Source organism: Rhagoletis zephyria, unplaced genomic scaffold (assembly GCF_001687245.7).
Source record: "Rhagoletis zephyria isolate East Lansing unplaced genomic scaffold, Rhagoletis_zephyria_1.1 Rzeph_scaffold_01031, whole genome shotgun sequence".
NCBI lineage: Eukaryota > Metazoa > Arthropoda > Insecta > Diptera > Tephritidae > Rhagoletis > Rhagoletis zephyria.
The window spans coordinates 142,585-158,222 of record NW_016158115.1 but is presented as its reverse complement, the minus strand read 5'-3'; the positions used below and the strand labels follow the sequence as shown (position 1 = coordinate 158,222).

Here is a 15,638-nt window from a genome sequence, read left to right as displayed (position 1 = left end):
ACACCCAACTCAACAACTCACCTCTTATTTTCTGGAACACCCTTATATGTATATATGTATGCAATTAAGAAGCTCTCGCAGAAATGTAGTTTCTCCTTCGCATTAGTTTGTTTATTACTTAAGTCTAAACTAATATACATACAAATGTATGTAAATTTATATTCGCGTGTTTTCTCCTTCTATGTTTGCTCTAAAAAGAAAAATTGCAATTAATTAATATAATCTTGATATTGCCAGTTCTACAAATTTTTATTTTGTTCTTTTCCAGCCCGCCGCCATTGAAGATCTCCGTAAGTGGACCTCCAGCGAAGCGTTGGGTGACATGACGGTCACACCCGATTGTATGCATCATGTTGACACGTCCATTAGCACCTCGATGGTGATCGGCGATAATGGGGTATTGACGCCCGCCCTATCTCCGTCCGTGTTGTCGGCCGATGCGGTCGACGCACTCTACGCCATAAATGTCAGCCAAATTGGCGACAATACGCAACTGCCTAATGATATAAATAAAGATGTGCCTTTGAATCATCGACTGCCTTCACCCGAGGAACAATGTAAAATAATAGCTTTAAGGTAAGTCGAAGTGAAAAACAATGATTTTTCATGAATTACAAACTCTTAAGTTTGTGGCTGGATGTGAAAAAGTTTATTTCACTGTTTGCATAGATAAATGTACGCGAATAGGTACGAATGATTATACATATACAGAACAAGTAAGAAAGTCTAAGTTCGGGCGGAGCCGAACATTAAATACCCGGCGCAAGTATTAAATATATGTTGTTTCACCTTTCCGAAAGCTACCGCTAGATGGTAAACCGGAGTGTACCAATTTTGAGTAGCGTCCTTAAATTTCGAAATATTGCAGTTTCAAGCATTTCTGAAATTTACCGTTATATGAAAAGCGGCCGTAATTTTAGCCCGATTTCAATAATTTTTAACAATTGGATTTTATGTGGCAAGCACAATAACCGTACCGAGTTTGGTACAAATTGGTAGAACGGTTACCGATATACGTATATGTTACCATAAGTGGTAAAATATTTCTTGGTAAAGAATTGTTGCAAGCATCAATTTTGAATAAATTAGCTTTAATATTTACTGATTTATCGAAGATTNGACGGACAGACAGACATGGCTTAATCGATTTCTTTTTTCATCCTGATCATTTATGTATACATTTGTCTATATCTATCTCGATTCGTTTTGGCTGTTACAAACAACCGTTATGTGAACAAAATTAATATACCCTTGTGCACAAGTGCGCTCGGGTATAAAAATATATGCCAATGACTAAGAAATTATTGGAAGTGTTTGCTTGTTAGATTTGCCAACAACAGCTATTGAAGTATGTACTTACGTTTAAGACATTTTTAAAATGTTTGTAAGAATTCCTTTGGCGGCACATGCAAAAACAAATGGGTTTGGTTAGTAAGGCGTATATGAAGCGTTCATACTGCAACTCGGAGGCATATTAGTCCATTATGAATGCCTTCTATAAAAGCCAATAATATTATAGTGTCAATTAAAGCTTTTACGGTCCCTGATGGAATTGAGGAGGTGCAACAGTTTTACTCCCATTATCGCCACCAAGTTAGTAAATAAGCAAAATGGCAAGAGCCTTAGACGCCTCGACTGGGCATTGACATAAAATATGGTGAATCGATTGCTCCTTTTATTTAACCCGAAATACGTCAACGTTGGAACACTGACTCAGTGATGTTAGCGATGCGCGACATTTACGAACAATTCTTGACTTTACTACTTCTGACCTTAACGCATTCAAGGTCTTTTGGCTGCCAGCGAATATAGTGACAGCCTAATATCCATTTCCACCTAAAGCTTAACTGCAGTTTTGGCCTACGATATATGGCCGTATTCGGCGTGCTGCCATATCTTTGATCCCCTAAATCTAAGGCACTTTTGCGGCTGCACTAAATTTGAACACCTGTGGCGGCTTTAGTTTTACGATCATGTTCAATAATTCTAGTGGCGCACTGCCTATCCGATTGTTTTCTATTACTTAATGCCAAGAGAAATGAAATAAATCACATCATGTTTTTCTGACCGGCCGCCCATACAAACGATAACTTGAGTAAAAATAGAAATATTCCCACCAAAATTGGGGCATACATATGCTACGCTTGCTCCTAGGCAGGATGGTATTAAAAATGTAAAGCTGAACAATATTTTTGCATTTGTAGCATCTAACTAACCTCTGCCTAAATGAGAGAATCCTATTAGAAGCTATCTTAATTTTATCTAACGGTAGACGAAGGAAACGAGCAGTTTCAACGGAGTTGAATGATGAGAAAATTCGATGATTTGCCTTAGTTGGCCATGTGAAAATATGGGGTTTAATTCCGGATATTTATGTTTTTGTTTTTTTACCTAGGGCATAACCATATCGGAGCCACAGCCGAAGTATCACAGTTCCTAAGAGTCAACTCGAGCTAGTGGCTATCAGATGACGGTATTCAAGAAGGGGTGCTGGCGAAGGTTTTAGTTGACTCTCGATAAATGCCAAGTGAATGCGCTGTATCGCTAAATGAGATGGTCCCATATTATGCCGGAAATATTAATGCCTCGACGCCTGGATATCAGAGGGCAATTGCAAAACTAAAGAATTACAAGACAGGGCACGGCTAGCTATGCAAATGGCCACATTGAAATACAGTAGTAGAAGAAGATCTAACGATCTAAATCTCAATTATTCAAAGCATGCTGGAAACCCCTTTTATCTAGTTTAACTGTGAGGAAAGTCATAGTACAGTTCATGGATGGAAAAAAAAAATGTGCAGCATGTTTTATACCAAAAGCAGATTGCGTAAGCCCGGTAAACCATTTTTGCAAGACCTTGTCGAAATCTCGCCTGTGTGTAGCGGGCCTTTAGCAAAGCTTAGAGCGAAAACAAAGTGGGTTGTACCCGATTGACCTTTTAACATCGAAAGGAATTGGCATCTCCATATAGTACCACAACGAGCCTATTTTTCATCTATGTTTTTTTTTTTTTATGAAGCCGACTCCCCGGGACTGCTTTCGCATTTTATCAGAGAGAGGGAGTGTTCTGCCGAATGCGCTTCGAGGAAAGCCTATCTTCTCTCATCATTGTTTCTTTACTAAAGGATTTCACTACAGCCCAGGCCAAATACCAAATTTTCAGCGCTCGGATTAGCCAGATTCAAATTCTTTAATTCGTTGCTTTTAGCCGAAAAAGACGAGCATGTAAAGAATATATACTCGGCAGTTTTCGGTATACTACACATTAACCAAATGATATTGTATCAACATAGCCTTACAGAAATACTGTCTGAAACAACCATGCCCACTCAGAAGTTGGGTAATATAAAAATTTACTTCGCCCTGTGAATCTGATTAGCTAGGTTTTGATACCCGCAATGAGTCTAAAAGTCCAGCGACCAGCCGTGTCGTATCGTATCGTGTGAAGTATCACAGTTCCTAAGAGTCAACTCGAGCTAGTGGGTATCAGATGACGGTATTCAAGAAGGGGTGCTGGCGAAGGTTTTAGTTGACTCTCGATAAATGCCAAGTGAATGCGCTGTATCGCTAAATGAGATGGTCCCATATTATGCCGGAAATATTAATGCCTCGACGCCTGGATATCAGAGGGCAATTGCAAAACTAAAGAATTACAAGACAGGGCACGGCTAGCTATGCAAATGGCCACATTCAAATACAGTAGTAGAAGAAGATCTAACGATCTAAATCTCAATTATTCAAAGCATGCTGGAAACCCCTTTTATCTAGTTTAACTGTGAGGAAAGTCATAGTACAGTTCATGGATGGAAAAAAAAAATGTGCAGCATGTTTTATACCAAAAGCAGATTGCGTAAGCCCGGTAAACCATTTTTGCAAGACCTTGTCGAAATCTCGCCTGTGTGTAGCGGGCCTTTAGCAAAGCTTAGAGCGAAAACAAAGTGGGTTGTACCCGATTGACCTTTTAACATCGAAAGGAATTGGCATCTCCATATAGTACCACAACGAGCCTATTTTTCATCTATGTTTTTTTTTTTTTATGAAGCCGACTCCCCGGGACTGCTTTCGCATTTTATCAGAGAGAGGGAGTGTTCTGCCGAATGCGCTTCGAGGAAAGCCTATCTTCTCTCATCATTGTTTCTTTACTAAAGGATTTCACTACAGCCCAGGCCAAATACCAAATTTTCAGCGCTCGGATTAGCCAGATTCAAATTCTTTAATTCGTTGCTTTTAGCCGAAAAAGACGAGCATGTAAAGAATATATACTCGGCAGTTTTCGGTATACTACACATTAACCAAATGATATTGTATCAACATAGCCTTACAGAAATACTGTCTGAAACAACCATGCCCACTCAGAAGTTGGGTAATATAAAAATTTACTTCGCCCTGTGAATCTGATTAGCTAGGTTTTGATACCCGCAATGAGTCTAAAAGTCCAGCGACCAGCCGTGTCGTATCGTATCGTGTGAAGTATCACAGTTCCTAAGAGTCAACTCGAGCTAGTGGGTATCAGATGACGGTATTCAAGAAGGGGTGCTGGCGAAGGTTTTAGTTGACTCTCGATAAATGCCAAGTGAATGCGCTGTATCGCTAAATGAGATGGTCCCATATTATGCCGGAAATATTAATGCCTCGACGCCTGGATATCAGAGGACAATTGCAAAACTAAAGAATTACAAGACAGGGCACACAAATACAGTAGTAGAAGAAGATCTAACGATCTAAATCTCAATTATCCAAAGCATGCTGGAAACCCCTTTTATCTAGTTTAACTGTGAGGAAAGTCATAGTACAGTTCATGGATGGAAAAGAAAATGTGCTCCATGTTTTATACCAAAAGCAGATTGCGTAAGCCGGGTAAACCATTTTTGCAAGACCTTGTCGAAATCTCGCCTGTGTGTAACGGGCCTTTAGCAAAGCTTAGAGCGAAAACAAAGTGGGTTGTACCCGATTGACCTTTTAACATCGAAAGGAATTGGCATCTCCATATAATACCACAACGAGCCTATTTTTCATCTATGTTTTTTTTTGTTTGATGAAGCCGACACCCGGGACTGCTTTCGCATTTTATCAGAGAGAGGGAGTGTTCTGCCGAATACGCTTCGAGGAAAGCCTATCTTCTCTCATCATTGTTTCTTTACTAAAGGATTTCACTACAGCCCAGGCCAAATACCAAATTTTCAGCGCTCGGATTAGCCAGATTCAAATTCTTCAATTCGTTGCTTTTAACCGAAAAAGACGGGCATGTAAAGAATATATACTCGGCAGTTTCCGGTATACTACACATTAACCAAATGATATTGTATCAACATGGCCTTACAGAAATACTGTCTGAAACAACCATGTCCACTCAGAAGTTGGGTAATATAAAAATTTACTTCGCCCTGTAATCTGATTAGCTAGGTTTTGATACTCGCAATGAGTCTAAAAGTCCAGCGACCAGCCGTTATTGCCATTAGGTGGAATCTGCCTTTGAAACCGGACGTCAAATAGGTGCGCAGGCATTATACCAGCAAACAAGCAGCATTTTTTACTGACCGTTTCAATGTATATTAAGTATGATAACCTAGCATACATCATCACACCTAAGTATCTTACTGATGGGATGGTCTCAGCTACATACACACTTGCATTCAGTCCCACATTTTTCTCCCTACTTGTTAAAAGAATCTACACCTTCAGTTTTCTGAATAGCCAGCTACCAACCTTTAACCTTAAGCCATTCATCGACCAAGTTAGCAGCATAACTTCCGCTATGACAGCTAGCGCAATATCATATACATAGCTAATTATTTAAAGACCTTTTGGAACAGGCAGGCGTGAGACTCCATCGTAGGCAATGATCCACAGCAACGGACCAAAGACGGAATCTTGAGGAACACCTTTGTAGCACTCCTATAAGAAAGAGCTCTATTGCACAGATAACTTTTTATTTTTTACGCTTATCAAGTATCCTGGGGTGTTGCACTAATAACACAGGCCAACAAAATTATGGAAAATCCCAGATCCTAGACTATCTATTTCCTATGCAATTTTTTGCGCTGAATCTAAATCCCGTGTCCGAATTTAATTTAAAGGCGAATAAATGCTCACTGAGGTAAAACTTGTGTCACTATTCTCGATTTATATAAGTTTTTGAAATGATGCGACCCTTTAGAAATGTCTACCAAGCTAAATAAGTGAAATTAGAAACTATTGGTTTCAGTTAGAAATATTTCGAAAATGCCCGATGCAACGATAAACTTTGTTTACTCAAAATTTTACCTAGGCGTGAAAATTTCGTTATGTTAATAAACTGAGGGTATATAAATACATATATATACAGGACACAACCGGGCCTAAATATACCACCGGGGTTTTTTCCTTGACTCGAACAACTTTGTTTTTGTTAATAAGGCTGAAAGTGGCCGCAAACAATATTTTCGCAAATAATGGTTTATTTGGACCTTTGACACCTGCACTTAGATCGATGGGATCTTTTGGTATATTGTATATACATATATACATACGTATCGATAGATATATGTTATTTAAAACAATTAAAGGAAAATCCATGCAAAAATTTCCTCTACTTATTACAAAGCTTGACTATTTTGTCTTAATTCCCTGGAAAACTTCAAATTCAAAAATTTCAGGCAATAAGAGATGGTCAATTTCATCTTCAATCGCAATTAAGTTGCATTTTAATTGCCCTTATAAGAATTATAACCCTGAACAGTAACCTAGGAAAAAAACTGGCATCATTCAGTGTAGTTGCACACCCATACATGCATACATACGCACATACGTTTATACATATGTACATACTTGTAAAGATATTTGTACAATATCGTTAGAAATTACCGCATAGTCCAATGAAAATTAATAAGATAACTTCGTGATCTATTTTAATGGCTTTGAATGCAATTAACCTCTAAATTATCCATTCCAACCGGGTAAGAAGACAACACAGCAAACTAAAAAAATTAAAAACCTAAAAAAAATACTATGTACGTTTAATACTTAGCTAACCCACCACATTATGAGAACGAGAAGAACTAAAAACAACTACGACCTCGACTTTAAAACGCTGCCCCATTCAATTGCTGATCGTGAAACGGGCTACCGCAGTTGCACCACCACCGCTGCTGTTGAACGCCCCTTTGATCGACTATTTAGAATGCAATTTTATTAGCCGCTTTCGATTCGCCACTTCTCTGCTCGCTATGTTTTAGTTCAGCTCGTTTAACGAAAATTTTTTATGCAAAAGCAACAAAAACGATATCTTTGCAGCAAATAGTGATGGACGTTGGCAAGTCTGGTTGTACCGCATTGATTTCGTTCGCTTCGCTAGTCGCTAACTGTTGGCGAATGGATGGCGGCTTTTGTTTATCCAATTTTAGTAGTCTACCACTTAAGCTGATGCCAGATAAAACTTTGTAGCTTTGCGTGACATTTATAACTTTGCCAGCAAAGCGCCAGACGCAAAAGGTATGCCACAATGAACGCCAAGAAAACAATGTTGTACCGCCGTTTTACTCATCAAAGTTGCTGTGGATTTTAATTATTTTGATTTAAAATTATCAGCAATGTAATTAAGTTTTATGTTTCTGCATGAAAACCCGAATTTGGACGAAACAAAATAAATATTAAACCGGCTGATTGTCAAAGCGCGCAAAAAGATGGGAGTTGACCATCTTTTCGCTTCGCGCTGCCGCTTCAACGATTTATGTGGCATGCTTTGTGCATTTTCATACAATTCATCTTATCTGTCAAAGCGAATCTGTCACGTAAAGCGAAGCAAAAGTTTTATGTGGCATCAGCTTTATGTACTTACATACTTCTTTCCTGTGCAAATGCTGTAGAACCATGAGATGATCCTCAATGCCAACAATTTGCTTATTTTCTGTATTCTTTTTTCATCTCTCCTTCAACTAGGTATCCCGCCGAAGTGATCTCGGTGGACACATCGGGCAAACGTTTCCAGCGCATGTGTGCGGCGCGCAAATCCACAACCGGTTGCTACACCGGCAACATGGCCGAGACGAATAATCTGAACGATGATGTTCAAACGGTGAGCCGACGTTCACGTTCGCGGCGAGTACGCGGCAAGCGACGCAACACAATCGCCGGTACCGATCAGAAGGAAATTCAAGATGCGGCAAATGGGTATGTTGTTGTCTTATCATGGTTTCGATGCTTTAGGTTTTCTTGTTTTTAAGTTTATATACATACATACATACATATGTATGTCGATGTTAGCGACATTGTCGACGTTGGTGGCTATTCTGCAGCGCTGAGGCCAGCCAGCCGGAAGATTAGGCCAATGAGCTTAATTAGTGAAAATTTTCGAAACTTAAGAAGTTGTATAAAACCCCCAAAAACCAAAGATACTTATTTATATACAGTGGCGGTCAAAAATGGATGAATGGTGTTTTGTTGTTGATATTTACAATGTATTTCAAGCGAAAATTTTTATTTTACTGAAATTTTATAAGCCTGTTAAGTGCATACCCAAAATATTTATAAAAAGTCAGGTTAAAAAGCTCGAAATTTAGTTAAAAATTTGTGGAATTTTTCTAGGCTTGGTTTACATTTTTCGATGACACCTCGATTTATTATACTTCATGATCCGACTATAAATTCCGAAAATATGACGAAAAATACTTTAGACTCAGGGTATATATGTAGATATATATGTATATAGTCATATCGATTGCAGTTTAGCCACCAACGAATATCTATAGAGGTACTAGAGAGAATAGATGAAATTTAAAAACGTATTTATTTGTATGTATACATAGTGCATATATATTCCTAAAATTAAATGTTAACGAATGCAATCAAAATTTATTTATCAATGTACAATGTGTAAAACGAACTAAATAAACATGTAAAAATAACATTATATAATAATAAAACGATTAGAAGGATAAACGATTTGAGCTAAAAATTACGGCATTTTTATTTACTTGTAAATATCACTGCATTCTCATACAAAACATATTTATAAACTCGATTGCATTTTTCCTTAATGTAAATAATAAAAAAAAAAACAAACATCAGCTTAGGCATATGTATGCATACCATAAAATTTTAATTACTATCTATTACAGATGTATGTACATACCAAATGTATGTCATAGAATATGTAAACCACTCATGCAAATTGCGTAGGTACATACATATTTACATACATACAAATATATATATAAAAACAATCTAGTTGAAATTATTGTGATTTTAATTATTTGTTATGCCATTTTATTGCCTTCTTTTTTGTTTTGTTTATTTTGAATGAAAGATTAAAATCAATGACAATTCATATTCCTATATGTAGTTGTAATTATAAACATACTGACTTTAAATTGATTACCTGGAAATTAATGTTTGATGTTGTATTAAAATTGATTGCAAAACAAAAATGCGTACATACATATTTATGTATTTTTTAGTTGGCTTCGAAGCTCACAGCATGTTTAGTGTAAATAAAAAATAGTACACACATATTTACATAGACGCATTTTTACATATGTATGTTTTTTTCCATGTTTCTTCTTATTTTTTGGTTTGTTTCTAAACGAAACTTAACACTCCACGTTAGCTGTTGCTTCTCTTTATTTCAAGTGTATAATAAATAAATTTTGTCTATGATTGAAAAATGCTTGTTGTAACCTAAATTTTGTAATAAAGATTTGTTACTAAACCAACAATGCAACCAAAAAATAACAGCTTAACAAAACTTTAATTAAAAATGCATCGCGGAAAAATCGAGCGATATTCTATATTTATGTACACATAAAAATGCATACAAAAACAGTATAGGCGACAATCAATGCATACACACGTTTATACATACGAATACCAACATCAATTTTTTTTTAAGGTTTTGCGCCTACAGCCAACGCTATATGTACTATGTCATTTTACCGCCAGCAACAACGATAACAACTGCACTGTTACATCAATTTTATCATCAAGAACTTCATATTCATTTTATAAACATACATACATAGTTATGTCCATACAGAATCGCCACACCTCACATAATATCAAATACATACATACATACGCAAATTNCATCAAGAACTTCATATTCATTTTATAAACATACATACATAGTTATGTCCGTACAGAATCGCGACACATCACATAATATCAAATACATACATACATACGCAAATTAAAAAAAAAGAAAACCTTAAATGTAACAAAATCGAGTAATGCTTCACAAAATCATAAATCAACATAAGGATTTCAGTATTACAGTGACAATCAAACCCACAAAAATCGACCAAAAAACTCTCAAAACAAGCATAAAAACACCCACATTACTGCTCATTCCAACAATATGCCAAAAGCTTCATATCGTCACTTGAAATGCGAACGAACATATCCATACATATGTATGTACATACTACACATACACTACACATATGCATTCATAGTAAGTATGGGCATATTTCGCATTCCTTCGCGGTATTGCCGCAACNCAAAATCATAAATCAACATAAGGATTTCAGTATTACAGTGACAATCAAACACACAAAAATCGCCCAAAAAACTCTCAAAAACAAGCATAAAAACACCCACATTACCTACCGCTCATTCCAACAATATGCCAAAAGCCTCATATCGTCACTTGAAATGTGAACGAACATATCCATACATATGTATGTACATACTACACATACACTACACATATGCATTCATAGTAAGTATGTGCATATTTCGCATTCCTTCGCGGTATTGCCGCAATTGCTCCTCTTCATATATGTATCTGCCCACACTGTTCCTTTCTGCCATAAGAATTGATATGTTTGGTCATCAGCCTTCTACTAATATGCATACATGCATACATACTAATGTACCTACAAACATATGTACTATACTACGTATGTATGTATGTAAGTATGCAATTGTATATACATACATAAATACATACGTACGTAAGTATGTAAATATGTATGTAGTGGATCCAATCTGCCTCCACTAAGTTATGCCGATTCACTGCCTTTATGCGTTCACTGCATTTTATTCAGCAATAATTCCCTTTGATTTGAGCTTATAGCCANTTCTGCCATAAGAATTGATATGTTTGGTCATCAGCCTTCTACTAATATGCATACATGCATACATACTAATGTACCTACAAACATATGTACTATACTACGTATGTATGTATGTAAGTATGCAATTGTATATACATACATAAATACATACGTACGTAAGTATGTAAATATGTATGTAGTGGATCCAATCTGCCTCCACTAAGTTATGCCGATTCACTGCCTTTATGCGTTCACTGCATTTTATTCAGCAATAATTCCCTTTGATTTGAGCTTATAGCCGTTGCGGATGGCATTCAATGTGCCGCTCTTAGTTTTTTGCCCATATGCTGTAATTGGAAACCATTTCGGGCGTTGAAAGCAAAAGTTACCGTCTTCTTTATATTTCAATGAAAATTTATAGGTTTTTTTTATAGCGTTGCAAAACGCCGCAGTCCAGCACGAATCTGTGTATTTTTTGCTTTTTTTAACGCCGACCTGATATGCTCGTCTCGAATATCAAAAATCATAAAATTCAAGATAATATTTTGTGCGCACTAAGTTATATGCACGGTGTCACAATTCCTTATACATACATATATTTGTATACATAGATTAGGATGGTCCAAGAGTACACAGGAAAATCAACTGTTTGGAATTTTCTTGCTGCCACCCCACATCATTATAGAAAGTGGAAAATAAGGAGACCGGTATTTTTTTATTTTGATATCGGTTAATATTTAACTGTGCCGCTNCAATCTGCCTCCACTAAGTTATGCCGATTCACTGCCTTTATGCGTTCACTGCATTTTATTCAGTAATAATTCCCTATGATTTGAGCTTATAGCCGTTGCGGATGGCATTCAATGTGCCGCTCTTAGTTTTTTGCCCATATGCTGTAATTGGAAACCATTTCGGGCGTTGAAAGCAAAAGTTACCGTCTTCTTTATATTTCAATGAAAATTTATAGGTTTTTTTAGCGTTGCAAAACGCCGCAGTCCAGCACGAATCTGTGTATTTTTTGCTTTTTTTTAACGCCGACCTGATATGCTCGTCTCGAATATCAAAAATCATAAAATTCAAGATAATATTTTGTGCGCACTAAGTTATATGCACGGTGTCACAATTCCTTATACATACATATATTTGTATACATAGATTAGGATGGTCCAAGAGTACACAGGAAAATCAACTGTTTGGAATTTTCTTGCTGCCACCCCACATCTTTATAGAAAGTGGAAAATAAGGAGACCGGTATTTTTTTATTTTGAAATCGGTTAATACTTAACTGTGCCGCCGGGGCTTTGAAGTTTTCCATATACATATGTATTTTATAAGGGGAAAATACATTTTTACGTAGACTTGCTATCGTTAAAAATATAAATTTTTTTATGGAAATAAAATATTTCCCTTAGAAATCTTAGAAGCAATAACTCTTAAACAACAATTTAACCCTTAATTTTTCCAAAAAAAAAAGTTGGGCGCTTAAACAAAAAAGGTGGGCCACCCTAATGTACATATATTTATATATATGTATACTTATGTGCATTTGTGCATATACGATATACATATACAGTGCAGTGTAAAACAAAGGGGAAGCTTAATAAAAAAAAAAACTTGGTTAGCTTCATAACTCTTACCTTGTTTGCCTTGTTGAGCACATTTTTGGTTACTAATAGAGACTCATTTGTAAAAATAAAATTAATTCTCTTTTGTAGCTGTGAAAACAATAAATAAAACGCTTTCAGATTTTAATTAGTCTAAAGAGTTTCTTAGCATGTTGCTAGCATAGGGTTGCCAGACGTCCTGGTTTTCCAGGATTTGTTCTGGATACCGATCCGAAAATTGTCGTCAACTGGTTACAGAATCTTCCCCCTGGTCCACACTTAAATTGTCATGGTTTTTTGATGAAGGTCAGTGCAGACACCCATTTAATTTTTGACAGATTTTTGCTATGAAAAATGGTTAAGCTTTCTGTTATTATTTATCGAAAATCGATAACGAATCGTTCTTTCTAACATGTTGACTAATATCTGGTGAGTTTACCTTCTTCCGTTTTAGTATACTTAGTTAAAATCTTGCTTTTTTCATCCTCAAGCAAATGCCAAAAAAAGTGCAAGTTCCTGAACAGGTACAAGGCTGAGGGGTCATACATACTACTCCGAAGATAATCCCACGAGCTAAAATCTCTTGCAAAAGGTCTTACGGAAAGTTAGTCCTTTCTCTTTTCTTTTTTGTATGGAGTGGCACAAATTGAAGGGCTTCCACTTTCGCTACTCTAAGAAGAGCTTCCAAAACTCAAGCGCTCAAGAAAAGTATCCATATTCCGTACTCGTATCGTTCTATCGCTACCCATACTACAAGCAACTTGACCTTAGGTAATTTACTAACATACATAACTTCAGTATTATTACATGGCTGTCATATTTGTCCAAATCAGACAAGTTTATAATCTTTTAAATTATTTAACAAATGAATAAAGTTTTCAACGGATATGTATACACCCTTTTTAATTTACGTAAGTGCTCTTATCAGTAGCAACAAAATTAGGAGTAAAAGCCTCATTATTTCACATCAAATCAAACGTCAAATATTTCTTCCAAAGCGATTATTACACTGTTTTTACTAAACAAAAACAATGTTAAAAGCAACATTGCCAACAATAAACAATAACATCGCCCTTTCCAATGCTGTTCACAAAATTATTACAACAACAAAAAACATTCAATTAATGCAAATGATGTTGCTGCCTCTCATGAACGATGATAATGCATGCAGCTCATATGAGTAGTGAATACTGAAGTGTAGTATACGAGGAGCTCGCTGGGTGCGCAATGTGTGCGCCAGACTGACATGATGGCTCCACATTATCTGACGTTCTTTATTATTGAACAATAATTTTGTAATCTGTTTGAAATTTCTTACTAATGTAAGTGTATACATTAGGGTTGCCCATTAATGTAAAATCGGAATTTCAGTGCTCTAGATTGTTCTATATAGAAATAGATATATTCCTATTTTTTATTTTGAAATCAAAAAATATTTAGAGGTCGCTCAAAGCGTTCAAAATGTTCCATGTACGTACACTTGTGGTCAGCTGTTTAATTTAAGTGACATTTTGACCAGTTTTGGTTATTTTTCTTTTGTTTATTTAATGTTTATAATTCTAGAAATTTACATATACAGCACCACATAAATCCACATTTCAAACTTCTTACAAATATTATAAAAATTAAACAAACTTTAGCAATTATAACTAAAAAATGTAAACTTTTTATTAAAAATTTTTAGAAAAGTTTTATGTAAGCCCATTTAAATTTAGTAGATTAAAGTGCAAATCTTAAGAAAATCGTATTGATTTTTAATATTTTGTTTTGCTGACGGTGCTAGGTATTTTCCTCTATATAAAAGTAATTGTCGAGCATATTTTTATTTTATATTTTATTTAAAAATCAACGCGATTTTCTAGTGCCTTGAAATTTGCACTTTTCTGAAATTTTTGGGTGTAATTGTTAAAGTTTTTTTTTTTTATTTTCATAAATTTTGTACAAAGTTGGAAGTGTGGATTTATGTAGTACTGGTTATGTAATTTGCCAAACTTGTTTAAAAAAATTATAAACATTAAAAAATTAAGTTAAAAATAACCAAAAGTGGTCAAAATGTCAGCTGACCACAAGTTTATTATATGGAGAAATGGTATAGATTTCTTGAACATAAATATTTTTCGATCAGAAAACTCTGGTTCTCTGAGTTTTGTAATCGAAAAATATTTTTTATAAGAATTTTATACCATTTCTATGAAAAAATGTTTTTTCCCATCAAAAAAATATATGGAACACTTTGGGCGCTTTGAGCGGCCCACTGTGTTGCGGCTAGTGGAAAAGTAACTTTTTTCCGATTATTTTTTTCAGTGTTTTTAATGATGCAATTTTGTCACAGACATTCCAAGTAAACAAAAAACACATAAAGCTTATTTTTATGTTGGCCCGTTGATTTTTAATTGATTTTAGAAGTCAAATACACAAAATTTTCATGAAAAGAGGGGATTTCAGGGCTGTATTCAAAATGATCTCATTTGATTTTGGTGACAGATATTTTGATTCGGAAAAAAAATCTGCCTTCGGACAAGTATCTTCTGTAAAAAAAAGGAATGTTGTTTGAGACATTTTCATATGCACCTTTTTTAGAGCGAAACCCCGACTAAAGGTCCATTTTTCCTTTAAATTTGGGTTAGGTAAGCAATATCTAAAAAGTCCCAGAGAGTCCCAGTTCCAAACCACTACAGAAATGTTACATAATTTGTTTTCAACGAACTGTGAAAAAATCAGCTGCCCATACCTGCCCTCCTGGGAGTTATAGCGATTTTAGTATATCACTCTCAGTATTTATTCCATAGAAATAGAACGGAAATTCTCGGAATCACTTATTGAATAATTTAATCATATTGGTTTTCGGGTGACTTTCCGTCATCCCACGTCAAATTTTTATTATTTTCAGACCGGTTTCGGCTAATCGCCATCTTCAGTGTTTTCTTTTTTGTCACTAATTAGTCCGCATGTGTGTCCGTCTTTATATAGTGTTTTCTTTTAGCTTGTGGTGGTACCTTTCTCT

The 15,638-nt window shown here is 35.6% G+C and overlaps 1 protein-coding gene across 1 annotated transcript in view; it reads left to right on the top strand.

Moving 5' to 3' along the window:
• Positions 1 to 268: 268 nt before the first annotated feature.
• Positions 269 to 15,638, top strand: part of gukh (NHS actin remodeling regulator GUK-holder) — a gene marked incomplete at its 5' end in the record, with an annotated part of 42,570 nt that continues 27,200 nt past the window's right edge. Inside the window, 2 exons of the mRNA XM_017615580.1 lie at positions 269 to 576; positions 7,918 to 8,148. Coding sequence (XP_017471069.1) covers positions 269 to 576; positions 7,918 to 8,148 — 539 coding nt within the window. The remainder of the gene's footprint in view (positions 577 to 7,917; positions 8,149 to 15,638) is intronic.